This window comes from Garra rufa, chromosome 11, assembly GCF_049309525.1.
Source record: "Garra rufa chromosome 11, GarRuf1.0, whole genome shotgun sequence".
Taxonomy (NCBI): domain Eukaryota; kingdom Metazoa; phylum Chordata; class Actinopteri; order Cypriniformes; family Cyprinidae; genus Garra; species Garra rufa.
Window position 1 is genome coordinate 48,424,587 of NC_133371.1, and position 23,956 is coordinate 48,448,542.

Below are 23,956 nucleotides of genomic sequence, written 5' to 3' on the forward strand. Positions count from 1 at the left end.
TTTCAGTACATTTTCTGGTTAAATTGAATGAACTGATCCAGTATTGAACAGTAAACACATTAATGCAAAACATTTGTTTCATTATTTGATAATGGTATTTAATAAAAACAGCTGTCAGTATACACATTTACGCTTCAAAAGTATTTTCAACTCTTGTAAAGTGCTTTTGACGTGTTTTCTTGCGAGTGCATATGTTGGTTTCAGCAGGCTGATTTATTCCAGAGAGGAAAGAGGAATGCAGGGGAGGAATTATATTACCGGAGGAATGTGGAGAGGAAATGACAATTTATGGCCAACAGAAATTCATAACGCAAGAAAATGTTCACTCAGAGAGAGAGAAATTCAGATGATGCTTTCATTCAAATCAGACAGTCAATAAATAACCTCACAATCGTCAGAAATCGTCAAAAACACAGTATTCTGCTGTTAATGGCACGAAATTCTCCCTTTGTACGCTTATGTGAAGTATGTGAGTGTTTATGTACACTGCTGCTCAAAAGTTTGGGATCAGACAGACTTATGCTCTTATGCTCATCAAAGCTGCATTTATTTGATTAAAAATATAGAAAAAAAACAGTAATATTGCAAAATGTTATTACAATATAAAATAATGGGTTTTATTTTAATATACTTTAAAATAGAATTTATTTATGTGATGCAATGCTGAATTTTCATCAGCTGTTACTCCAGTCTAAGTGTCACATGATCCTCAATCGTTCAGCTAATATGCTGAGATTACACTGAAAAAAATGCTTTTCTTGCTTTGAATTTTTTGTCTTGTTTCCAGCCCAAATATTTAAAAATTCTTAAATCAAGAAGGACTTTAGACAAGTAAAAATTACTTTCTTATTTTCAGAAAAAACTACTCAAAATTAAGTGAGTTTTCTTACCAATGGGGTAAGAAAAGAATCTTGTTTTCTGTTTGAAATAAGATTTTTTTTTTTGCTTACTCCATTGGCAGATTATTTTGCTTGTTCTGAGCAAAAACTCACTTCATTTTGACAGTTTTTTCTTAAAACAAGACAATAATTTTTACTCGTCTAGAAATTCCTTTTTGATCGAAGAATTTTTAGATGTTTTGGCTGGAAACAAGACAAAAAAATCTAAGTAAGAAAAGCATTTTTTTGCAGTGTATTAGAATTATCAATGTTTTTTGAAACCTGTGATTCTTTTTTCAGGATTCTTTGGTGAATAATGAGTTTAAAAGAAAAGCATTTATTGAAACAGTGTAAATCTGTGCTATCACTATATCATTTTAACACACCCTTGGTAAATAAAAGTATTTTTACAAAAAAATAAAAAAGAATAAACATTTTCGTACCCTAAACTTTTAAACAATAGTGTATATTATTAAACAAAACTTTCTAATTTAAATAATTGCTGTTCATTTTTAACTATTTATTCATCAAAGAATTTTTTTTTTTAACATTGATAAATCAGTTTATTAGAATGATTTCTGAATGATCATGTGACACTGAAGACTGGAGTAATGATGCTTAAAATTCAGCTTTGATCACAGAAATAAATTACATTTTAAAATATTTTCACATAGAAAATGGTTATTTTAAATTGAAATAATATTTCACAATATTAAATATTTTTTCTGTATTTTAGATTAAATTAATGCAGCCTTGATAAGCATAAGAAACCCATCCCAAACTCTTGAGCAGCAGTGTAAGTGTGTGTGTGTGTGTGTGTGTGTGTGTGTGTGTGAGAAGGCGATGAATGCCTGATTTTAGAGTCAGTACTCTTTTCCCTCAGGTGTGAAGTTCTGTTTCTCACTGCAGTGATTCAGATCTCATCCAGATGAACACAAGCGAAATCTGAGAGTTGAGTGAGAGTGACTGCGGTTTGACTGTCTGCCAGGAGCCAATCAGATGCTGTGAATCCTCCGGCCGTGTGACACACCGCATCCCTCGCCATGGTGACAACCCGCAGCTCACTGTAAACAACAGGCTGAGAGAGAGAGAGAGAGAGAGAGAGAGAGAGAGATGTCAGAGACTGTATCTGTACAGATGAACATGTTTCTCTCTCTATTGAAACCAATACGGAAGTAACTGGCTGCAGAAGAGAGTCAATCCCATTGACACCCCATGTTAAAATGCCCAACTTTACAGCAGAAAAAAAGTATGTTGACAGCCTGGTACAAAAAGTGGTTTTGGTCTATATAGCCAGTATTGCCCTTCATGTCAACTGTGAGGGGGGTGAATTTTTTTATATCTCCTCCGTTTAAGTTTTATTAAGCCTTAAAGTTCTACATAATTAAGGGCGTGGCCACTTGAGTGACAGGGGGATTGCCGCTGCTGTCACCACTGTTGCAATAGGTGGGTGTGGTTTCAGCAACCAGCTCCGCCCACATCCCGCCTTTTTGCCCATTTTCAATTATCCGGGAGTGACGCGCTGACACGATTCCAAGATGGCGACGGACTAATTGTTATCAGGTATCTAACCTTTATTATGTATATTATTAGTATTTTTTAATCATTTATTTATTATTTTAAAGTTAGGGTTAGTCCGCCCAAAAATAAAAAAATAGCCCATTATTTACTCACCCTCCAGGCATACTAGGTGTATATGACTTCCTTCTTTCAGATGACCAAATGCTAGTAGCTAATCATGCTAGTAACATGCTAGTAGCTTGCTAATCATGCTAGAAACATGCTAGCAACTTGCTTATCATGATAGAAACGCAAAAAATGTGCTAGCAACTTGCTTACACATGCTAGAAACATGTTAGAAACATGCTAGCAACTTGCTAGTCGGCCAAGAAACATGCTAACAACTTGCTAGTCAGCCTAGACACATGTTAGCAACATGCTAGTCAGCCTAGACACATGTTAGCAACATGCTAGTCAGGCTAGAAACATGTTAGAAACATGCTAGCAAATTGCTAATCATGATAGAAACGTTAAAAATGTGCTAGCAACTTGCTTATGCATGCTAGAAACGTAAGAAATGTGCTAACAACTAGAAACATGTTAGCAACTTGTTAATCATGCTAAAAACATGCTAGCAACTTGCTAATCGTGTTAGAAACATGCTGGAAACATGCTAGCAACTTGTTAATAATGCTATAAACATGTTAGCAAAATTGATTATCATTTTAGAAACATGCTAATGACATGCTAGTAACTTGTTAATGTTAGAAACATGCGAATAACTTACTAATAATGCTAGAATCTTGCTAATCCTGCTAGAAACATGCTAATGACATGCTAGTAACTTGTTAATGTTAGAAACATGCTAATAACTTACTAATAATGCTAGAATAATGCTAGCAACTTGCTAATAATCCAAGTAACATGTTGATTATGTTAGAAACATGCTAACAACTTGCTAATCATGCTAGAAACATGTTAGAAATGTGCTAGCAACTTGTTAATAATGCTATAAACATGTTAGCAAATTGCTAATCATTTTAGAAACATGCTAATGACATGCTAGTAACTTGTTAATGTTAGAAACATGCGAATAACTTACTAATAATGCTAGAATCTTGCTAATCATGCTAGAAACATGCTAGCAACTTGCTTATGCATGTTAGAAACATGTTAGAAATGTGCTAACAACTAGAAACATGTTAACAACTTGTTAATCATGTTAGAAGCATGCTAGCAGCTTGTTAGTCAGCCTAGAAACATGCTAGCAACTTACTAATCATGATAGAAACATGTTAAAAATGTGCTAGCAACTTGTTAATAATGCTATAAACATGTTAGCAAATTGCTAATCATTTTAGAAACATGCTAATGACATGCTAGTAACTTGTTAATGTTAGAAACATGCGAATAACTTACTAATAATGCTAGAATCTTGCTAATCATGCTAGAAACATGCTAGCAACTTGCTTATGCATGTTAGAAACATGTTAGAAATGTGCTAACAACTAGAAACATGTTAACAACTTGTTAATCATGTTAGAAGCATGCTAGCAGCTTGTTAGTCAGCCTAGAAACATGCTAGCAACTTACTAATCATGATAGAAACATGTTAAAAATGTGCTAGCAACTTGTTAATAATACCAGAAACATATTAGCAACTTGCTAATCATGTTAGAAAGATGCTAATGACATGCTAGTAACTTGTTAATGTTAGAAACATGCGAATAACTTACTAATAATGCTAGCAACTTGCTAATGACATGCTAATAATGCAAGTAACATGTTGATTATGCTAGAAGCATGCCAGCAACTTGCTAATCATGCTAGAAACTTGCTAATGACATGCTAATAACTCGTTAATCATGCTAGAAGCATATTAAACATGCTAGAAAAATGTTAGAATCATGCTAACTACATTCTAATCATGCTAGCAATATGCTAATCATCTAATCTATCTATGTTAAGTTCAAAACTTTATGCTTTTACAGCTGCTTTAAACTTTCAAGCTAGGCTTTCTCAAGCCAACCTAAAGTTCTAGTGATCTACTTATGTTTTGATCTCCCCAGCGTTCATCACTACTGACTGGCGGTGCTCAACCACAAGATAGATTAAAGTGATTATTAGGTTTTAAATATGGATATTTTTCTCACAAAAATGCATAGATTTGCTACAGGAGGCCTTTATTCACCCCCCGAAGCCATGTGAGACACTCTTTATTATGGATAGATAGACTTGATTGGACTTGTTTTGGACTGATGAAGAGAAACACTCGCCCATGCAATTGTAAAGCTTGGAAATTGGATTTGTCTGAAAAAAAGGAAGTCATATACACCTAGGATGTCTGGAGGGTAAGTAAATAATGGGCTCATTTTCAGTTTTGGGTGACCCTTTAGTTTTCATTTATTTACTTTTACATTTTAAGGAAGCCATGAAATGATTTAGATGAGCAGTCTTCTTTCCTAGAGAGATGTTTTTTTTAAGTTTCATATCTGTACTTACAGGATCTCACAGATTCAGCAGCAGCGTCTTTCTTCAGCGATTCGTCCGTCTGAGTTTCCCGCATCTGCAAACACAAGCTTTAGACGGTTGCTTCACTAAACAAGCGGAGCGAGAGATACAACAGCGTTTACCTTGATCAGCTCTTTGAGGTATTCAGCTCGACTCATCAGACTTTTAATCTGCAAGACATAAATGCACTGAAATATTCAATTCAATTCAATTCAATTCAAGTTTATTTGTATAGCGCTTTTTACAATACAGATTGTTGCAGAGCAGCTGCACAAAAGCTGTGAAATATTCCTTTAACATCAGATGCATCTACAGTGCCTTGCAAAAGTATTCATACCCCTTCATTTTTTTCACATTTTGTTTTGTTGCAGCATTATGTTAAACGGCTTTAAATGAGTTTTCCCCCACATCAATTTACACTCCATACACCATAATAATGACAAAGCCAAAACCAGATTTGCAAATTTCACAAATTAAAAAAAAAAAACCACTGATATAAGTAGATTGCGTAAGTATTCATACCCTTAACTCAGTCCATAGTTGAAGCACCTTTACAGCCTCAAGTGTTTTTGGGTCTGATGTGACCATCTTTGCACATCTGCATTTGGCAATTATCTGCCATTCTTTGCCTCACCTTTTCACCTCTCCATCTCTGTCAGCTTGGACATTTTCTAGAGTCCTAGTTGTTCCAATCGTCTTCCATTATGGAGAATGCTTCTGTCAACCTTCAATGCAGCAGATTTGTTTCTGAACTCTTCTCTAGATCATCGCCTTAACGCAAGTCTGTCACTGAGCTCTACAGGCAGTTATCTTGGTTTTTGCTCTGATCTGCATTTTCAGCTGTTAGACCTTTTCTGAGAGGTGTGTGTCTTTCTAAATCAGACTCATTCAAATAAATTTGCCACAGTTTAACTCCACTCCAAGTGTAGGAACATCTAGAAGCAATATGAATGCTCCTGAGATACATTTCCAGTGTCCCAGAAAAGGGTATGAATACTTATGCAATGGGATCTTTTCAGTTTTTTTATTTCTAATAAATAAAGTTGTTACAAACCTGTTTTGTGCTTTGTCATTATGGAGTATGAGATGTAGATTGATGTGGAAAAAAAGTAATTTAAAGCAGTTTAACATAATGCTGCAACAAAAGGGGTATGAATACTTTTGCAAGGCACTGTATAAACCTGAGTTTACATGACAGCACTAAATCGGGTGCAGAACTGGGTTTTGTGAAAGTGTGAGCGTCTGTGTTTTCTCTGGGAACATGGAGGTGTTTTTTTAGCTGAGGGCTGCAACGTTTAACCGAATATCACAGCGGTGAGATCATTAAAACAACAGGTCATGTGCTCTTCATTGAGCTCATTGTCTACACCTCCTTAACAGAAGAAAGCAAACGTCTAGAGCATCATAATAAGGTCAGTATTGCCGGAAGTTCATTTTAGTATCAGTGACATACTATTCGTTTATTTTAGATTTAAGTCTTATTTTTTAATGCTTATATAGGTTTTATTTCAGCTTAAGTTTATTTTAGTACTTACAAACTGAAAAGTCTGTCCTCATTTACTCTTTAGGTTGTCTCAAATCTGTAAGAATATCTTTCTTTTCCTGAACACAAAAGATGATATTTTGGGTATTTTGTGTTTAAGCCAGTAGCCACCAGTGTTGGGGAAAGTTATTTTTAAAAGTAATGCATTATAATATTGAGTTACTCCCTAGAAAAGTAACTAATTACGTTACTTAGTTACTTTTTATGGAAAGTAATGCGTTAGGTTACTTTTGCGTTACTTTTAAAATTTTGAGCAGGGCTTGCTTGTTTGTTTTAAATATAAAAAGTTGTGTTTTTGTCAAATGTAAAAGCCTTTTCACAGCAAAAGCCTCAGTTTTAGAGAAAAGTAAATTGTCGTCTGTACAGTAGACCACAGAAGAACAAATGTCAACTCTTCAGCAATAAAAAAAAAACAAATGTAAGATTATCTTGAGTCATTTTTGCTTATTAGTATGGATGAATTGGATCATCGAAGGTCGGCAGCAAAGACATCGGTTAATAAAATAGGATTAAATACATAAAGGATATTTGTATTATTTAACATTTAATTATTGCAGGTTTGTGTTGAATTTGACCGTTTTTATTCATTTTGAAGATCACTGGATCTGTTTTTTAGTGAGTGAGATGAATTAATGCATGTTCACATTTATTCTAGAACTAAAGGAACATCTTACTCTTGATTTCTCTCAACATGGGGACAGGAGAGCTTTTAATCAATAAATCAGTAAAAAGTAATGCATTACTTTACTAGTTACTTGGAAAAAGTCATATTTCGTAACACTGGTGTAACGTTAATATATTTGGTTGACTGTGTTTTGGTTTCAAAAAGATATAAAGAAAACAAATAAAATGCATTAAGAGTGACACAAAAACGATGACTGCCATTATATGACTGACAGACTGCAACGGTTTGAGTTAATCTTCAAAGTGTCCTGCTGAAGAAACAAAGTCACCTTCATCTTGGATGCACTGGGGGTAAGCAGACAAACATCACATTTTCATTTTTAGGTGAACTATCCCTTTAATGCTGCTGTTCTCACCTCACTGTGGAGCAGTTCCCTGCGCCGGCCCTGAGATTCAGCTGCAGGAGACACAGACAAACACATCGGTTTGTTGCTATGTGACTGTAACAGTGTTGTGGGTGGTTGCCAGGGTGTTCTCATGTGGTTGCTATGGTTTTCTGATATTTTTTTGGTTTTGTTAGACAGCAGTTGAATCCTATTCTGAACACTCCAATGCGCTTAACCTCACTCACGAGCAACACTAACTCTCACAGACGCCTGCTCTCGTGACGCGGCTGTGTTTTGATTAGCCTGCGCTGGCATCGCTGGCGTAGCGGATCAACGGCGGGCGCGTAACGGCCAAAAAAAACCTGCAGTTTTGGGCGGGAATCCAGCAGAGTTCTGGAGTGGAGCGGATCTGGAGCTTTGTGAGAGATAACAGTTTTCATTTGCTGCAGTATTTAATAACACTGAGAATGAAGAGAGCTGCTCACAATCAGATCCAGATGAAGAGCGTACCACACACGCTGACCTGGCAACCGCTCACCGACACATCTGGACGCCTGACAGCCCTCCACAACACACAGCGCATTATGCACAACCACGGCGCACAGAGGTTTCTCCAAAACTCACTCACTACGGTGTACTGGGTGGTTGCTCGGTGGTTTTTAGGGTGTTCTGAGTGTTTACACCTGTTGCTAAGCAGTTGCTAGAATATTCTGATTGTTGCTAGGCTATTGCTAGGTAGTTTTTAAGGTGTTCTAGGTTGTTACTAGGTGGTTGCCAAGGTGTTCTGGGTTGTTACTAGGTGGTTGCTAGGCTGTTACTAGGTGGTTTCTAGTTGTGAGTGCTTACACCTGTTGCTAAGCAGTTGCTAGGATATTCTGATGGTTGCTAGGCTGTTGCTAGGTCGTTTTTAGTGTGTTCTAGGTTGTTACAAGGTGGTTGCTAAGGTGTTCTGGGTTGTTACTAGGTGGTTGCTAGGCTGTTACTAGGTGGTTTCTAGGGTGTTCTTAGTGTTTACACATATTGCTAAGCAGTTGCTAGAATATTCTGATTGTTGCTAGGCTATTGCTAGGTAGTTTTTAAGGTGTTCTAGTTGTTACTAGGTGGTTGCCAAGGTGTTCTGGGTTGTTACTAGGTGGTTGCTAGGCTGTTACTAGGTGGTTTCTAGTTGTGAGTGCTTACACCTGTTGCTAAGCAGTTGCTAGGATATTCTGATGGTTGCTAGGCTGTTGCTAGGTCGTTTTTGGTGTGTTCTAGGTTGTTACTAGGTGGTTGCTAAGGTGTTACTAGGTGGTTTCTAGGGTATTCTGTTGGTTGCTAAGCTGTTGCTTGAAGGTTTATAGGGTGTTCTGAGTGTTTACACTTGCTGCTAAGCAGTTGCTAGGGTATTCTGATAGTTAATAGGCTGTTGCTAGGTGGTTTTTAGGGTGTTCTAGGTTTTTACTAGGTGCTTGCTAAGGTGTTCTGGGTTGTTACTGGTCTGTTACTAGGTAGTTTCTAGTTCTAAGTGTTTAAACCTGTTGTTAAACAGTTGCTAGGGTGTTCTGATAGTGTCTAGGCTGTTTTTAGGGTGTTCTGAGTGTTTTCACCTGCTGCTAAACAGTTGCTAGGGTATTCTGATGGTTGGTAGGCTGTTAGGTGGCTTTTAGGGTGTCCTAGGTTGTTACTAGGTGGTTTCTAGTTCTGAGTGTTTACACCTGTTGCTAAGCAGTTGCTAGGGTATTCTAATGGTTGCTATGCTGTTGCTTGGTGGTTCCTATTGTATTCTAGGTTGTTACAATGTGGTTGCTAAGGTGTTCTGGGTTGTTACTAAGTGGTTTCTAGTTTTGAGTGCTTACACCTGTTGCTAGGGTATTCTGATGGTTGCTGTGCTGTTGCTAGGTGGTTTTTATGGTGTTCTGAGTGTTTATACCTGTTGCTAAACAGTTGCTATGGTATTCTGATGGTTGCTAGGTTGTTAGTCAGTGGTTGCTATGGTGTTCTGGATGGTTGCTAGGCTTCATGCATAAAGAGGTAAAACTGACATCTGTGTTTTATCAAATAAAAAAAATTAAAGTTACACTAACACTAAAAATGAGCGTTTACCCGCTAGAGCCAGCAGCAGCTCGCCCAGACTCTGCTGGTACAGATCAAGCGTGTCGTAGTCCTCCACGCCACTCTCCTCCTGCACACAACACAACTCCATTACCCATCATGCAACACTGCAGCACACATGACACATATGCAAATAAGCATCCTAACAGTTACCCGGGCAACAGCAATGGACGCCACTTCCAGGGCAGCCAGCAAACGCGGCTGATCTCTGGACATCTCTGTGAAAAAGAAAGGATTAGTACATCAGAACAGGATTTAGATATTAGATTTTAATAACGGAGCACTGGTTACCTATTAATATGTTCCTGGTTGACTTTGCCTCCTCAAATGTGATCTTGTTGTCCGATCTGACCAGCGCTTTGAGCTCCTCAGCTCGAGAAACATACTGATTCACCTGAGAGAAAAACCAATGCAGATCAGTATTAACTGCATTAGTGTTACGAACTAACTATTATTGCTTCTTTTTCATTTAAGAGCCGCAGTTTGCATGGGTTTGAAACAGCATGACGGTGAGTAAATGATTCGGTTGGCTTGAGAAAGCCTACTTACTGAAATGCTATTTAAACGTCTTTTTCCTCTTCTGAGACTAAATCAGTTTACTGCCGCTCCTCCTAGAGCTTTAACAAACTCCAAACTCAGCCCAGATATTCAAACTGATCTGTATCTTTTCTAACTGATCAGACTTACGGTTTTCATAAAATTGAAGATTAAAAATCATAAAAATCCCATAGACTTACATTGAGGGAATGTTCAAATGATCAACACTATTCAAACTCACACTGACAAAACTCCCACAATCCCTTGAGACTCGATCAATCTCACTTGCTATCTCACTAGCCTAGCCTAGCAACTAGAAACATGCTAGCAACATGCTAATCATGCTAGAAACATGCTAGCAACATGCTAGTAACTTGCTAATCATGCTAGAAACATGTTAACAACATGCTAATCATGCTAGAAACATGCTAGCAACATGTTAATCATGTTAAAAAACATGCTAAAAACATACTAATCGTGTTAAAACATACTAACAACATGCTAGCAACATACTATTAACTTGCTAATCATGCTAGAAACATGATAACATCATGCTAATCATGTCTTAAACATTCTAACAACATGGTAACCATGCTAGAAACATGCTAGTAACTTGCTAATCATGCCTTAAACATGTTAACAACATGCTACAAACATGTTAGCAACATGCTAATCATGCTAGAAACATGCTAGCAACATACTTATCATGCTAGAAACATGTTAACAACATGCTAATCATGCTAGCAACATGATAGTAACTTGTTAATCATGCTAGAAACATGCTAGCAACATGTTAATCATGTTAAAAACATGCTAAAAACATACTAATCATGTTAAAACATACTAACAACATGCTAGCAACATACTATTAACTTGCTAATCATGCTAGAAACATGATAACATCATGCTAATCATGTCCTAAACATTCTAACAACATGTTAACCATGATAGAAACATGCTAGTAACTTGCTAATCATGCCATAAACATTAACAACATGGTAATTGTGCTAGAAAAACATGCTAGCAACTTACTAGTACCTTGCTAATCATACTATAAACATGCTAGCATGCTAATCATGCCTTAAACATTCTAGCAACATAGTAACCATGCTAGTAACTTGCTAATTGTGCCTTAAACATGTTAACAACATGCTAATCATGCTGGACACATGCTAGCAACATGCTAACCGTGTTAAAAAACATGTTAACCATGATAGAAACATGCTAGTAACTTGCTAATCATGCCATAAACATATTAACAACATGGTAATCGTGCTAGAAAAACATGCTAGCAACAAACTAGTAACTTGCTAATCATACTATAAACATGCTAGCATGCTAATCATGCCTTAAACATTCTAGCAACATAGTAACCATGCTAGTAACTTGCTAATTATGCCTTAAACATGTTAACAACATGCTAATCGTGCTGGAAACATGCTAGCAACATGCTAATTATGTTTGAAACATGTTAGTAACTTCCTAATCATGCCTTAACATTCTAACAACATGGTAAACATGCTAGTAACTTGCTAATTATGCCTTAAACATGTTAACAACATGCTAATCATGCTGGAAACATGCTAGCAACATGCTAATTATGTTAGAAGTATGCTAGTAACTTCCTAATCATGCCATAAACATATTAACAACATGGTAATCATGCTAAAAAAACATGCTGGCAACATACTAGTAATTTGCTAATCATACTAGAAACATACTAACAACATGCTAATCATGACAGTAATTTGCTAGTCATGTTAGAAACGTGCTAACAATATACTAGTAACATGCTAAAATCATGATAGCAACATGCTAATAATGTTAGAAACATGCTAGCAACATGCTAATAACTTGCTAAAACATATTAACAACATCTGACAGACTATTGTCTTCAAAACATTCAAGCTTTAAGCGTTAAAGCTACTCTAAACTTCAATCTATTTCAGACTGAAAACCGTCAAACTTTTCAAACTTTCTGGTCAGGCTTTTTCAAGTTTGTCTTGACAAACTTTTTATCTAGTTTTATTTACCTTCTGTCTTAGTACTTCCTTCCTCTGTCTGTCTGTCTCATCTGAAAGTGCAGAGACAGAGATGCTGAGAGTGAATGGAGACTGGTATGACAGAGAGACAGAGAGGTTTGAGTCTTACAGTGAATGGCAGGAACGAAGTGTTCGAGTGCACTACAGTAGAGAGATAACGCAGCCGATCGCTCTCCATCCTGGTCCTTCTGCACCGCCTGCAACACCAGCGCTTTCTACAACACAAACACAGCTTTATTTCCTATGTTTGACTTGTTTTCCAGGACAAATATCTAAATGCTCTTAAATAAAAAGGTACATTTACTAATCAAAATGTAAAAGTAGAGTTTAAGCTTAAAAAAAAATGCCAATGGGGTCAAAAAATATTTTGAATTTAGTTCATAATTTTTACAGGTTTTAATTTTTTTTTTATATAATTTTACATAAATCAGAATGGCTAATTATAGTAATAATAAAAGGCTACCTAAAATCTGAATTAAATATGTATTTTATTAGAGTGTTACGCTTTAAATAATATGAAGAAACGTTTTTACTCAAAAAAGAACATTAATGAACATTAAAAAAATCTTAAAAGTTTTTCTTCGAAAAATAATAGAATTTCTATGAAATATCAGTTTGATTTTTTTTTCATAATTTAATTTTAGAAAAAAATAATTATACACTGCACAAAAATGCTCTTAATAGAATTTCTGAAAGATCAATTTTATTTATTTACTTATTTTTTATTTATTTATTTATTTTTTTTTTTTTATTATACACTGCAAAAAATGCTTTTCCTACTTAGATTTTTTTGTCTGGTTTCCAGCCAAAATATCTAAAAACTCTTAAATCAAGAAGGATTTTCTAGACGAGTAAAAATTATTGTCTTGTTTTCAGAAAAAATAAGTCAAAATGAAGTCTTGTTTTCTGTTTGAAATAAGATTTTAGTTCTAAGCAAAAACTCAATTAGTTTGAACTTAATTTTAACTAGTTTTTTCTGAAAACAAGAAAATAATTTTTACTTGTCTAGAAACTCCTTCCTGTTTTAAGAATTTTTCAATATTTTGGCTGGAAACAAGACAAAAAAAAATGTTGCAGTGTACAATAAAAAAAATTATACACTGCAAATCAAACTGATATTTCAGAAATTCTATTAAAAGTAAGAAAAGCATTTTGTGCAGTGTAATTCTTTAAATAATTTTTAAAAAATTAGTATTAGTTTTTTTTTAAACAATATTATTAAATTATTGTATACAATTCATTAAAGTATTGTTATTTGCACTACTTTAAATCCTATTATTCTTAGTTTGCCATGAATACAGCCTTTGACGCTGAAGTGGCGCAAAATAATAAATAAATCAGAATTAAATTAAAAGCTTATGAATCAGGATCTAATTGAATGGCAGCAAGCAGCTGTAAAATAAACGAACAGGCCCATGTGATGTAACTCTGGCGTGTTTGTAGAGCAGCATCTGTGTGACACATTTGCTGAAGTTATGTCTGACGCTAGAGTCGAGCAGCAGCGCAGCGGTTTTGCCACTTCAGGACTAAAATAAACATGTGAGAGTGTTAGTGTGAGTTCATCTGCGCTGACTCTATCGCACTCACAGCCTTCCCGAGGCTCTCGGCGCTGGGCATGTGCTCAAGGTCCACGAAGGGATGCAGGAAAAACTCGGCGAACGTGATGCGGCTGTCCGGGTCTCGCTCCAGCAGACGCAGCAGCAGATCACGACAATCACGAGAAACCCGCGCTCCTGACGGCAGCTAAACACAGAGAGCATGGAATGTTTGGTACAATTGCACCATCTAGTGGTGTACAAGAGTGTACTAACTCAATAGTGTGAGAGAAATGTGTCATTCCGTCACTGCCTCACCAGTGGATCCTCTGGAGTGAATGGGTGCCGTCAGAATAATAGTCCAACAGCTGATAAAAACATCATAATAATTCACTCCAGAACAACTATTAATGTTTTAAATACGAGTCCATAATCCATCTCCTCCAGTGAAAAAGTGGTTTTGTCTGAATCAAGAGAGAAATCTGCACAGATCAAGCACTGTTTACAAGCCAAAACAGCTCTAAACAAATATGTGGCTGGATTTTGATTTAACTTTTTCACTGGAGGTGGCATTATTATGGACTAAAGGATTTGTTTCAGATTTTGTAGATTATTGTGATGTTTTTATCAGCTGATTGGACTCTCATTCTGACGGCACCCATTCACTGCAGAGGATCCATTGTCGAGGACAATATTTGGCCGTGATACAACTATTTGACATCTAAGGGTGCAAAAAAATCTAAATTTTGAGAAAATCGCCTTTAAAGTTGTCCAAATAAAGTTCTCAGCAATGGATATTACTAATCAAAAAATAAGTTTTAATATATTTACAGTAGGAAATTTACAAAATATTTTCATGGAACATGATCTTTACTGAATTCCCTAATGATTTTTGACATGTAGAGTTTGTTTCTTCATCAGATTTGTAGAAATGTGTCATTCCATCACTGTCTCAACAATGGATCCTCTGCAGTGAATGGGTGCCGTCAGAATGAGAGTCCAAACAACTGATAAAAACATCACAATAATCTACAAGTACCACTCTAGAACATCAATTAATGTCTTGAGAAGACAAATTAAACAAATTCATCATTAATTGTTTTTAACTAAAATATGAGTCCATAACACTTCCGACTTCCTCCAGTGAAAAAGTGGTCTGGTCTGAATCAAGAGAGAAATCTGCTCAGATCAAACACTGTTTACAAGCCAAAACAGCTCTAAACAAATATGTGGCTGGATTTTGATGTGAGAGACAACAGGAGATGGACTTTTTCACTGGAGGAAGCATTATTATGGACTAAAAATGTCTTAATGATGGATTTGTTTCAGCTTTTGTAGATTATTGTGATGTTTTTATCAGCTGATTGGACTCTCATTCTGACGGCACCCATTCACTGCAGAAGACCCACTGTCCAGGACAATACTGAAAAAGTAAAAAAATGGTTTTGTCTAAATCAGGAGAGAAATCTGCACAGATAAAGCACTGCTTACAAGCCAAAACAGCTTTAAACAGATATGTGGCTGGATTTTGATGTGACTTTGTGACTGGAGGAAGCATTATTATAGATTATGGACTCGTATTTTAGTTAAACACATCTAAATGATGGATTTGTTTCAGCTTTTGTCTTCTCAAGATGTTAACTGATGGACTGGAGTGGTGTGGATTACTGTGATGTTTTTATCAGCTGTTTGGACTCTCATTCTGACGGCACCCATTCACTGCAGAGGATCCGTTGGTGAGACAGTGATGAAATGACACATTTCTACAAATCTGATGAAGAAACAAACTCATTCTAATCTCAGATGACCTGAGGGTGAGCACATCTTCAGCACATTTTTATTTCTTGAGTAAACTATTCCTTTAAAAAAGTCACTAGTCAATCAGTCAGATGTTAATTCTCACCTCGATGGGTTTCTCACTGCGGATCTTCTCTTCTAGTTCAGTGAATGAGCGAGAGGCAAAGGGAGCTCGTCCAAATAAAGCTTCTGTCCTCAAAATAAAATAAAAAAATCACACATACAGCTGGTCAAAAAATTTGGAATTATATATACACTGCTGCTCAAAAGTGTAGGAACAGTAAGATTTTAAACGTTTTTTTAACTCTTACGCTCATCAAAGTTCCATTTATTTAATCAAAAACACAGAAAAATAAGCAATATTATGAAATATTATTGCAATTCAAAATAACAGTTTTTTTATCTTGATATACTTTAAAATATAATTTATTTCTGTGATGCAAAGCTGAATTTTCAGCATCATTACTGCAGTCTTCAGTGTCACATGATCCTTCAGAAATCATTCTAATATACTGATTTATTATCAGTGTTGAAAACAGTTGTGCTGCTTAATATTTTTTTGTAACCTGTTAAGAAGAACACCATTTATTCAAAATGGAAATCTTTTCTAACAATATAAGTCTTTACTATCACTTTTTATCAATTTAACACATCATTGGTGAATAAAGTATTCATTTCTTTCTAAAAGAGAAAGAAAGAAAAAATGTACTGACCCCAAACTTTGAACAAGGTGTTTATTGTTACAAGTTATCTATTTTAAATAAATACTGTTCTTTTTAACGTTTTATTGATCAAGGAATCCTGAAAAAAGTATCACAAGTTCCCAAAAAAAATCTGTTTTTAACACTGATTATAAATCAGTATATTAGAATGATTTCTGAAGGATCATGTGACACTGAAGACTGGAGTAATGATGCTGAAAATTCAGCTTTACATCACAGAAAAAAATTACATTTTAAAGTAAATTAAAAGAAAAAGCCACTATTTTAAATTGGATTAACATTTTACAATATTACAGTTTTTTTCTGTATTTTTAATCAAATAAACGCAGCCTTGATGAGCAGAAAAGTCTTTAAAAAGCATTAAAAAACTGCTCCCAAACTGTATTTTTATTTTTTTATGTTTTTTAAAGAAGTATCTTCTGCTCACCAAGGCTGCATTTATTTATTTGAAAATACAGTAAAAACTGTAAAAAAAAGTGAAATATTATTCCAATTTCAAATATCTGTTTTGTATATGAATATCTATTAAAAAGTATTTTATTACTGTGATCAAAGCTGAATTTTTAGCATCATTACTCCAGTCTTCAGTGTCACATGATTCATGTCAATTGCTGCTCAAGAAACATTTCTGATTGTTATCAATTTTGAAACAGAAGGAAGACAGTCATGAAGGGTTTGGAACGACACAAGGGTGAGTAAATGATAACAGAACTGAATTATTCCTTCAAATCGAGTTATTTGTGTATCTCACCGTATAAAATGACCCCGACGGACCAGAGATCCACTCGAGCGTCATAATGCCGTCTGCACACCATTTCAGGAGCCATGTAGAGCGGAGAGCCTCTCAGAGCCTGCTGCTCGTCCCACGGACTCATGTACTGCGCAAAACCAAAATCTACCACACAACCAATTATTCACGTTATTATGAGATGGAAACAATATCCTGTCAGCCTCTAGAAAACATCTATTTAAATCAGAGATTCTGTTTATGTTTTTTTAACTTTTGATGAACTTCTGAGTCAATATTCGCTACAAAGTTAAAAAAATTTATCATTTTTTTTTGCCAGGACATCCATTAAAGGAGTAGTTCAGTTTCAGAACACCCCCTTGTCAACCAAGATGTTTATGTCTTTCTTTCTTCAGTCGTAAGGAAGTTGTGTTTTTTGAGGAAAACATTTCAGGATTTCTCTCCATATAGTGGACTTCTATGGTGCCCTGAGTTTGAACTTCCAAAATGCAGTTTAAATGCAGCTTCAAAGGACTCTAAACGATCCCAGCCAATAAAAAAGGGTCTTATCTAGGAAAACAATGGGTTAATTTCTAAAAAAAAAAAAATTACAATTTATATGCTTTTTAAATTCAAATGCTCGTCTTGTCTCAAATCACGGTGTTTAGAAGTGAATGAAGTTTGACCTGCGAGCTTCAGCGTATTTCCACTCAGCAGAATGTTCTGTGGTTTGAGGTCCAGATGCGAGATGTTCTTCTCATGGAGAAACTGAAGAGCACATGCTAAAACACACACAAGGTTTTCTTATCTGATTCTGAATCAGTCATTGCATCAGTAAACTTGTGGATTCTGTGTTGTGTGTTTAAGGTGTGTTTTGTACCGATCTGCTGCAGGCAGCGACGAGCGACGCTTTCCGGAAGAATCCGACGACTGCGGATGAAACGGGACAAATCTCCTCCTGAACACCATTCCAGAATCAGATAGATGTTCTCGCTGTCCCACTGACAGACAGACAGAGAGATGAAAGAATGAGGCTTTGGCATTAAGATGTAATAAGGTAAAATGGGGTAAGATGAGCCACACGCTTTCATTTTTTCTCTTGATCATAAATGGCACAAAATCATTCATTTTTAATTGTCATTTTTATCTGAATAACATTTGAAAGATTTATTCAGTCAAAACAGTTTTGAGGTTAATTGATCTTAATAGTCAGTGGAAGGTAGTTATCTATGACATTAAGGCCTGGTTTTAGAGAAAGGGCTTAGATTAAGCCAGAATTAGGCCATGGTTCAATTTAAGGCGAGACGCTGCAGGTGAATAGGGTAAAAAAAAAACTAATAGTTATCACTTTACTTATTCAGTTGATTGATTACATTCATAATTGCAAACATGTTTTATATTACAAGTTTTCTAAAATGTCAGGTTCAAATATGCAAATGAGCCATTATGTAATGAAATATGGACTAAACTGCATTTATTTCTAGTGCAAAAATCTAAACACTGGATGAAGTCCGTTTCAAAATTCTAGTTTGATTTTTTTGACATATTAGAGTCAAATGTTTTAACAGAGGGGATCTGAATTATGTCACTCCATAATTCAGAAAAAATGAATAATGAACAGAAAGAAAACCATGTTTTTTTTTTTACCATTTTTGGGGGAATAAATTCAAGCAAATTCTGTATGAACAAGTCCCTATGTAAAAACCTTCAGGATATAAACAGGAGTAAAATGTAAAGTGTGGTGTGTGTAAGTGCTACTGAAGTGGAGATTTACGGCTCAGTGTAGGAGAAAAAACACATTTCTAGAAAACAACCTTTGAAAATCTATATTGCAATTGAAATCTATTGACACAAACAGATAAAGTGCTATAAAAGAAACACTTAACAGTGTCTTTTGGGTGTTTTCTTTCCACTAGCCTGAAAAAACACTTTATGAAGGTGCAAAAAGCACAAAATCTCAAATTTGACAAGGTGCATGAAAACACAGCGTTATTGCCTGCAGTGTCATTTTTATAAACGTGCCTTAGAGAAAAAAAAAACATTACTGATGTCCATCTTGAGACAAAACAAGGGCAGTGATATATTTTAAGATCATTGCACATTTCTTTCAGTTGAAACAGCTCAGACTTATAATTAAGTCTGGGACTAGGCTTAAGCCTCAAAAGTTACAATTGATTTATTTTTTATTATTAATATATATATATATATATATATATATATATATATATATATATATATATTTTTTTTTTTTTTTTTTTTTTTTTTTTAGTAATATGAAGAAATTAGACCCTTAGGGTAAGATGGGCCAGCAGAATTGGCATGTTACTAGTGTTATTATTTTTTAATTTTACACTTATTGTAATTAATGGTGTTATTTTTTAATATGTCCATCCATTAGATGTACATTTCAGACATCTTTGCTTTAATAAAAAAAAACAGTTTCACAGAATAATTTTATATTTTAGATTCTGAACAGAATTGCTGATTTAGTGTTTAACATAAAAAAAATAGCACTTTAAAAATATCTGTTTTTAACATTATTAAAAATGACATTAGAAGTTTATCAAGGTGGCTTTTTACCCTACTTCTGATATTTTATATGTGACTCCGGACCACAAAACTAGTGGTAAGTAGCACGGGTATATTTGTAGCAATAGCCAATACACTGTATGGTCAAAACTGTTGTTTTTCTTTTTCCTACCATAAATATATCAAAGCGTAATGTTTGATTAGTAATATGCATTGCTAAGAACTTCATTTGCACAACTTTAAAGGCGATTTTCTCAGTGTTTAGATTTTTTGCACCCTCAGATTGCAGATTTTCAAATAATTGTATCTCAGCCAAATACTGTCCTATCCTACAAACCATACATCGATAGGAATGATTTATTCAGCTTTTAGATTATGTATAAATCTCACTTTCAAAAAATTAACCCTTATGAGTGGTTTGGTGGTCCAAGGTATGGAAGCCCATTTTTGCCACTGAATAAAAGATAAAAAAAAGTAACTGCGACTTTTTATAGATATATTTATATACTTTTTATTTTTAGTGAGATATCAACTCAAAATTTCAACTTATAAAGTTAGAATTGCTAGATATAAGCTTACAATTGAAAGAAATAAAGACATAAACTCGCAATTCTGACTTTTTTCTCACACTTGCGAGTTTGTGTCTTGCAAAAAAAAAAATTGTGAGATAACAGGGTCACATACTTTAGGCTATAAATGTATTTCCTATAATAACACATTGGCTGATGCATCATCATCCTGCACTTGCTAAACTATTTAAATATGTTATAATTGAAAGCAAATGCACATTGAAAAAGCAAGAGGAACTCCAAGGCACTCTCATATAGAAGAAGTTAAAAAGCCTTTATTGTAGTGGCTTGGTCACATTAAACCTTTCTAAAAACTCCAATAGCCTTAATGCAGATTGTTCTTAAGGAAGCCATATTCCCTTCTCCCCCTGTACTGTGAGATAATGCAGACATTATTGATTGCAGTGAATCTTTGTTTTGGTATTTGTTTCAGTACCTGAAAGTCTTTAAGGTGCACTATGTGCGGATGCCGGACAGTTTTCAGGATCTCAATCTCTGTCAGCAGATTCTCCATTGAGGCTTTATTGAGACTTTTCTTACTGACCACCTTCACAGCCACCGCCTCCCTGCTGTCAGTCTATGATCAATCAATAATCAATCAAAACATAAACATCATCTATAAAACGAACAATCTACCAATAACAAAGGATTATAATCAAACATATAACTGAGAAACAAGAAAGTAAACAATCAACAGTCTCACTTTTTGAGAAGCAGGTCAAATATGTTTGTTATCAGTGAATAATCAATAGAGAGATCAATAATCACTCGCCTTTCTGAAAGCCTTATAAACTGTCGCATATGTGCCGCTGCCCAGTTTCTCAGTCAGAATAAAGTCTTTGAGCTTCGGCGGAGCGAAACCCGCAGCCATCCCGAACCGAACCGAACCGAACTGACATAAATCAACCAATCAATCAATAATCAATCAATCAGATTTACAGCATAATCACGAGCACTGCGCTTTGATCACAGTCACGATTCAACTCCGGACTGTTGACTTTATGAATGATAATCGTATACTGTTTAATATACGATCAGAAGATCTTATACACTTCACAAATTCGTGTTTACATATGAAGCGCTGCGCTCTGTTTACTTCCGCGCGTTGACGTCATCGCCGCTGTCAAGCACCGGAATCTCGAACGCGCGCGTGCGCGTCACCTGCCGGCCATATCGGGCACTGCAACTGATTTCAAAAGTCCATTGCAGCGTTATTTTGACAGAAAAATTAATTAATAAGCAAGTCATACACACATACACAAAATAAAATGAATTGCTGCAGCTTATGAAGTATAAACGAATGTTTGTAAACGTTTCACTTGTGGTGAGTGAGAAGGTCAATTTGTATTATTTTGTTCACAGGAAAGAAATAGCTGTAAATGACTCTGGAGTGTATTTCTGCTCTCATGTGTCACGCTGTTGTTATAAATAGCGTCATGTGACAGCTGGTCGCCAGGTGGCGCTGTATGACGCTTCAGATCATATTCATAGATTAGAACCATAGAGTAGAACGGAAAGCGGCGTCACCGCTAGAGTCTAAAAATGGGCGGGGCGTTGCCTCTGATTGGTCGGATACAATGTGTTTACATATTAATGCTTTGATTTTTAGTCTTCGCTGTGTGTTTTGAATTGTGTTCAAGCTTTTACAAAGCACAAATGTTGTGCCAAAAGTGATTTATAATTGAAAAAATGCAATAAAAACAAAATTAAACAGTAGGCTACATTTACATTTAGACACTTAGCAGACGCTTTTGTTCACAGCAACTTACAAAAGAGGACAATAGAAGCAATAAAAAAAGATCAATAACGTAGTACACATCAAGATTTTTTTTAAATTCTATAATAAATAAAAATAATATAGATTAAATAAAAAAGAAAAAGCAAGCTGATGTTAGAGTCCTAAAAATATATAGATAGAATACAAGAACAGAGAAAGCTAGTGTTAGTTATTTTGTCATTTTAAGAATACAAGCAGTTAATTAAGTTAATTAATATAGAATAAGTCTTAAAATAGCAGGGTTTTTTTTAGAACAGAATTAGAATAGAGGGTGCTAGAGTTAGAGGGCTATTTTTGAAGAAAAAAGACATATATTTATGTAGTGTGAAGTCTGTTTTATTATTGTGTTTTTTATGTCATTTTTACAGAACTGTACTATAAATTTGTCCTATGGTGTGACATGGCAAAACTCTTAATAATATACAAATAGCGTGAGAGAGATTTAACTTCATTGTTAGACACTTATTTTCATATGGTGTTATCTATTTAATATGAAATTATAAATAACATATTTTTTCCCCAAGACAGTTTCAAAAAAGGTGCAAAAAAATCAAACTTTTAAGTAAATCGCCTTTAAGGTTTTCCAAATGAAGTTGTTAGCAATGCATATTACTAATTAAAAATTACATTTTAATATATTTATGGTAGGAAATGTACAAAACATCTTCATAGAACATGATCTTACTCAATATTCTAATGATTTTTGCTGTCATCCATTCAAAACTGCTGAAACTGATACCATTTCAAGATAAAATACTCAACTGTTTTTTTAAAGATATTTTGAGATAAAAAAAAAAAACAAATCTGTGGTTCCTTTATGTGTGCTACATTATTGGACATTATACATCACACTAAAGGACAGAAATAAGTAACTGGCGTTACTTATTTGAAAAAGTAACTTGTAATGCGTTACCCCCAAAACTGTCAACAACCCATATATCGTGCGATTTGCATGCGTCTCAATGGATATTCTCTCTTTGGGCCACAGAGCGCTCCCTGCTGGAATGATCGGTTCATGACTCCGCCTGAACTCGTATTTCCGGTCACTTTCAGCGGTTCCCGGTTCGGATGCCGTCAGCTGTGAGGCTGAAGATGGCGGAGCGCATGGCTGCACGTTTGTCCGTTCAGGAGGAGCAGATTGAGGCGTTGAGTCGTGAGATCCACCGCCTGCAGGACGGACTCACCGGAGGATTCGATTTCAGCACCTTGGCCAGCGGCCCGAACCTGGACGCGCTGCGCGCCGAGAACGAGAAGCTCCAATACCGGCTGCTGCACCTCCGCCGGAGCCTAAGAGAAGAGCAGGAGCTGGAGAAGAACAACCACAACCAGAAGAATAGCACGAACAAACCTGAAGAGAAGCAGAGGACGAACACACAGAAGAACCAGAGCAAACCTGAAGAACAAAAGGAGAAAAACCGTGCAAAGGTGCGTGCATCTATCCAGCTACACTGCCGCTCAAAAGTGTGGGATCAGTAAGATTTCTAATGTATTTTAAATACGTTTAAAAAAAATGAATATTGTGAAATATTACTATGATGTAAAAAATACGTTGTTCTATTTAATAAACATTATAAATCTAATTAATTTTTGTGATGCAACGCTGATACAACAGTTTGAAAATCTGAAATCTGAGGGTGCAAAAAAAAAAAAAAAAAGAGTAAATCGCCTTTAAAGTTGTCCAAATGAATTTCTTAGCAATGCATATTACTAATCAAAAAAGTTTTGGTGTATTTATGGTAAGAAATGCACAAAATATTTTCATGGAGCATGATCTTTACTTAATATCCTAATGATTTTTGGCATAAAAGAAAAATCAATCATTTTGACCCATACAATGTATTTTGGGCTATTGCTACAAATATACCTGTGCTACTTACGACTGGTTTTGTGCTTCAGGGGTCATGTATGTAAATGTCTTTTGTTCTATGACCTTAAATTCATGTCATTCTACCAAACTAGAAACAAAGAAATAAGCATAAATGCACGGTTTAGTTTTTTTGCATAATGTTCGAATGTGTTTGTTTGTGTGCATTTCCGCAGAATGCTGCTCCGCCTCGATCCAGTGCATCAGATGTTCAAGAGAAAAACAAGAAGAAGGAGAAAGTGAAGGCAGAGGTGCATTTAAACACACAAACGCACACATAGAACTCTTTATAGCTACAGTATGTTTGTGAGGACATACATTGAC

General features: G+C 35.3%; 1 protein-coding gene across 1 annotated transcript in view; it reads right to left on the reverse strand.

Moving 5' to 3' along the window:
• Positions 1 to 21,090, reverse strand: part of ulk3 (unc-51 like kinase 3) — a 21,232-nt gene extending 142 nt beyond the window's left edge. Inside the window, exons 1-16 of the mRNA XM_073850430.1 lie at positions 20,764 to 21,090; positions 20,428 to 20,568; positions 17,774 to 17,894; positions 17,580 to 17,675; positions 16,918 to 17,061; positions 15,551 to 15,633; positions 13,700 to 13,855; positions 12,222 to 12,327; positions 12,104 to 12,144; positions 9,825 to 9,927; positions 9,687 to 9,751; positions 9,525 to 9,603; positions 7,473 to 7,513; positions 5,012 to 5,059; positions 4,881 to 4,944; positions 1 to 1,956 (exon numbers count right to left, since the gene is read on the reverse strand). The exon at positions 1 to 1,956 is cut by the window's left edge and continues 142 nt beyond it. Coding sequence (XP_073706531.1) covers positions 1,940 to 1,956; positions 4,881 to 4,944; positions 5,012 to 5,059; positions 7,473 to 7,513; positions 9,525 to 9,603; positions 9,687 to 9,751; positions 9,825 to 9,927; positions 12,104 to 12,144; positions 12,222 to 12,327; positions 13,700 to 13,855; positions 15,551 to 15,633; positions 16,918 to 17,061; positions 17,580 to 17,675; positions 17,774 to 17,894; positions 20,428 to 20,568; positions 20,764 to 20,862 — 1,404 coding nt within the window. The 5' untranslated portion in view covers positions 20,863 to 21,090 and the 3' untranslated portion in view covers positions 1 to 1,939. The remainder of the gene's footprint in view (positions 1,957 to 4,880; positions 4,945 to 5,011; positions 5,060 to 7,472; positions 7,514 to 9,524; positions 9,604 to 9,686; positions 9,752 to 9,824; positions 9,928 to 12,103; positions 12,145 to 12,221; positions 12,328 to 13,699; positions 13,856 to 15,550; positions 15,634 to 16,917; positions 17,062 to 17,579; positions 17,676 to 17,773; positions 17,895 to 20,427; positions 20,569 to 20,763) is intronic.
• Between the last annotated feature and the right edge of the window lie 2,866 nt (positions 21,091 to 23,956).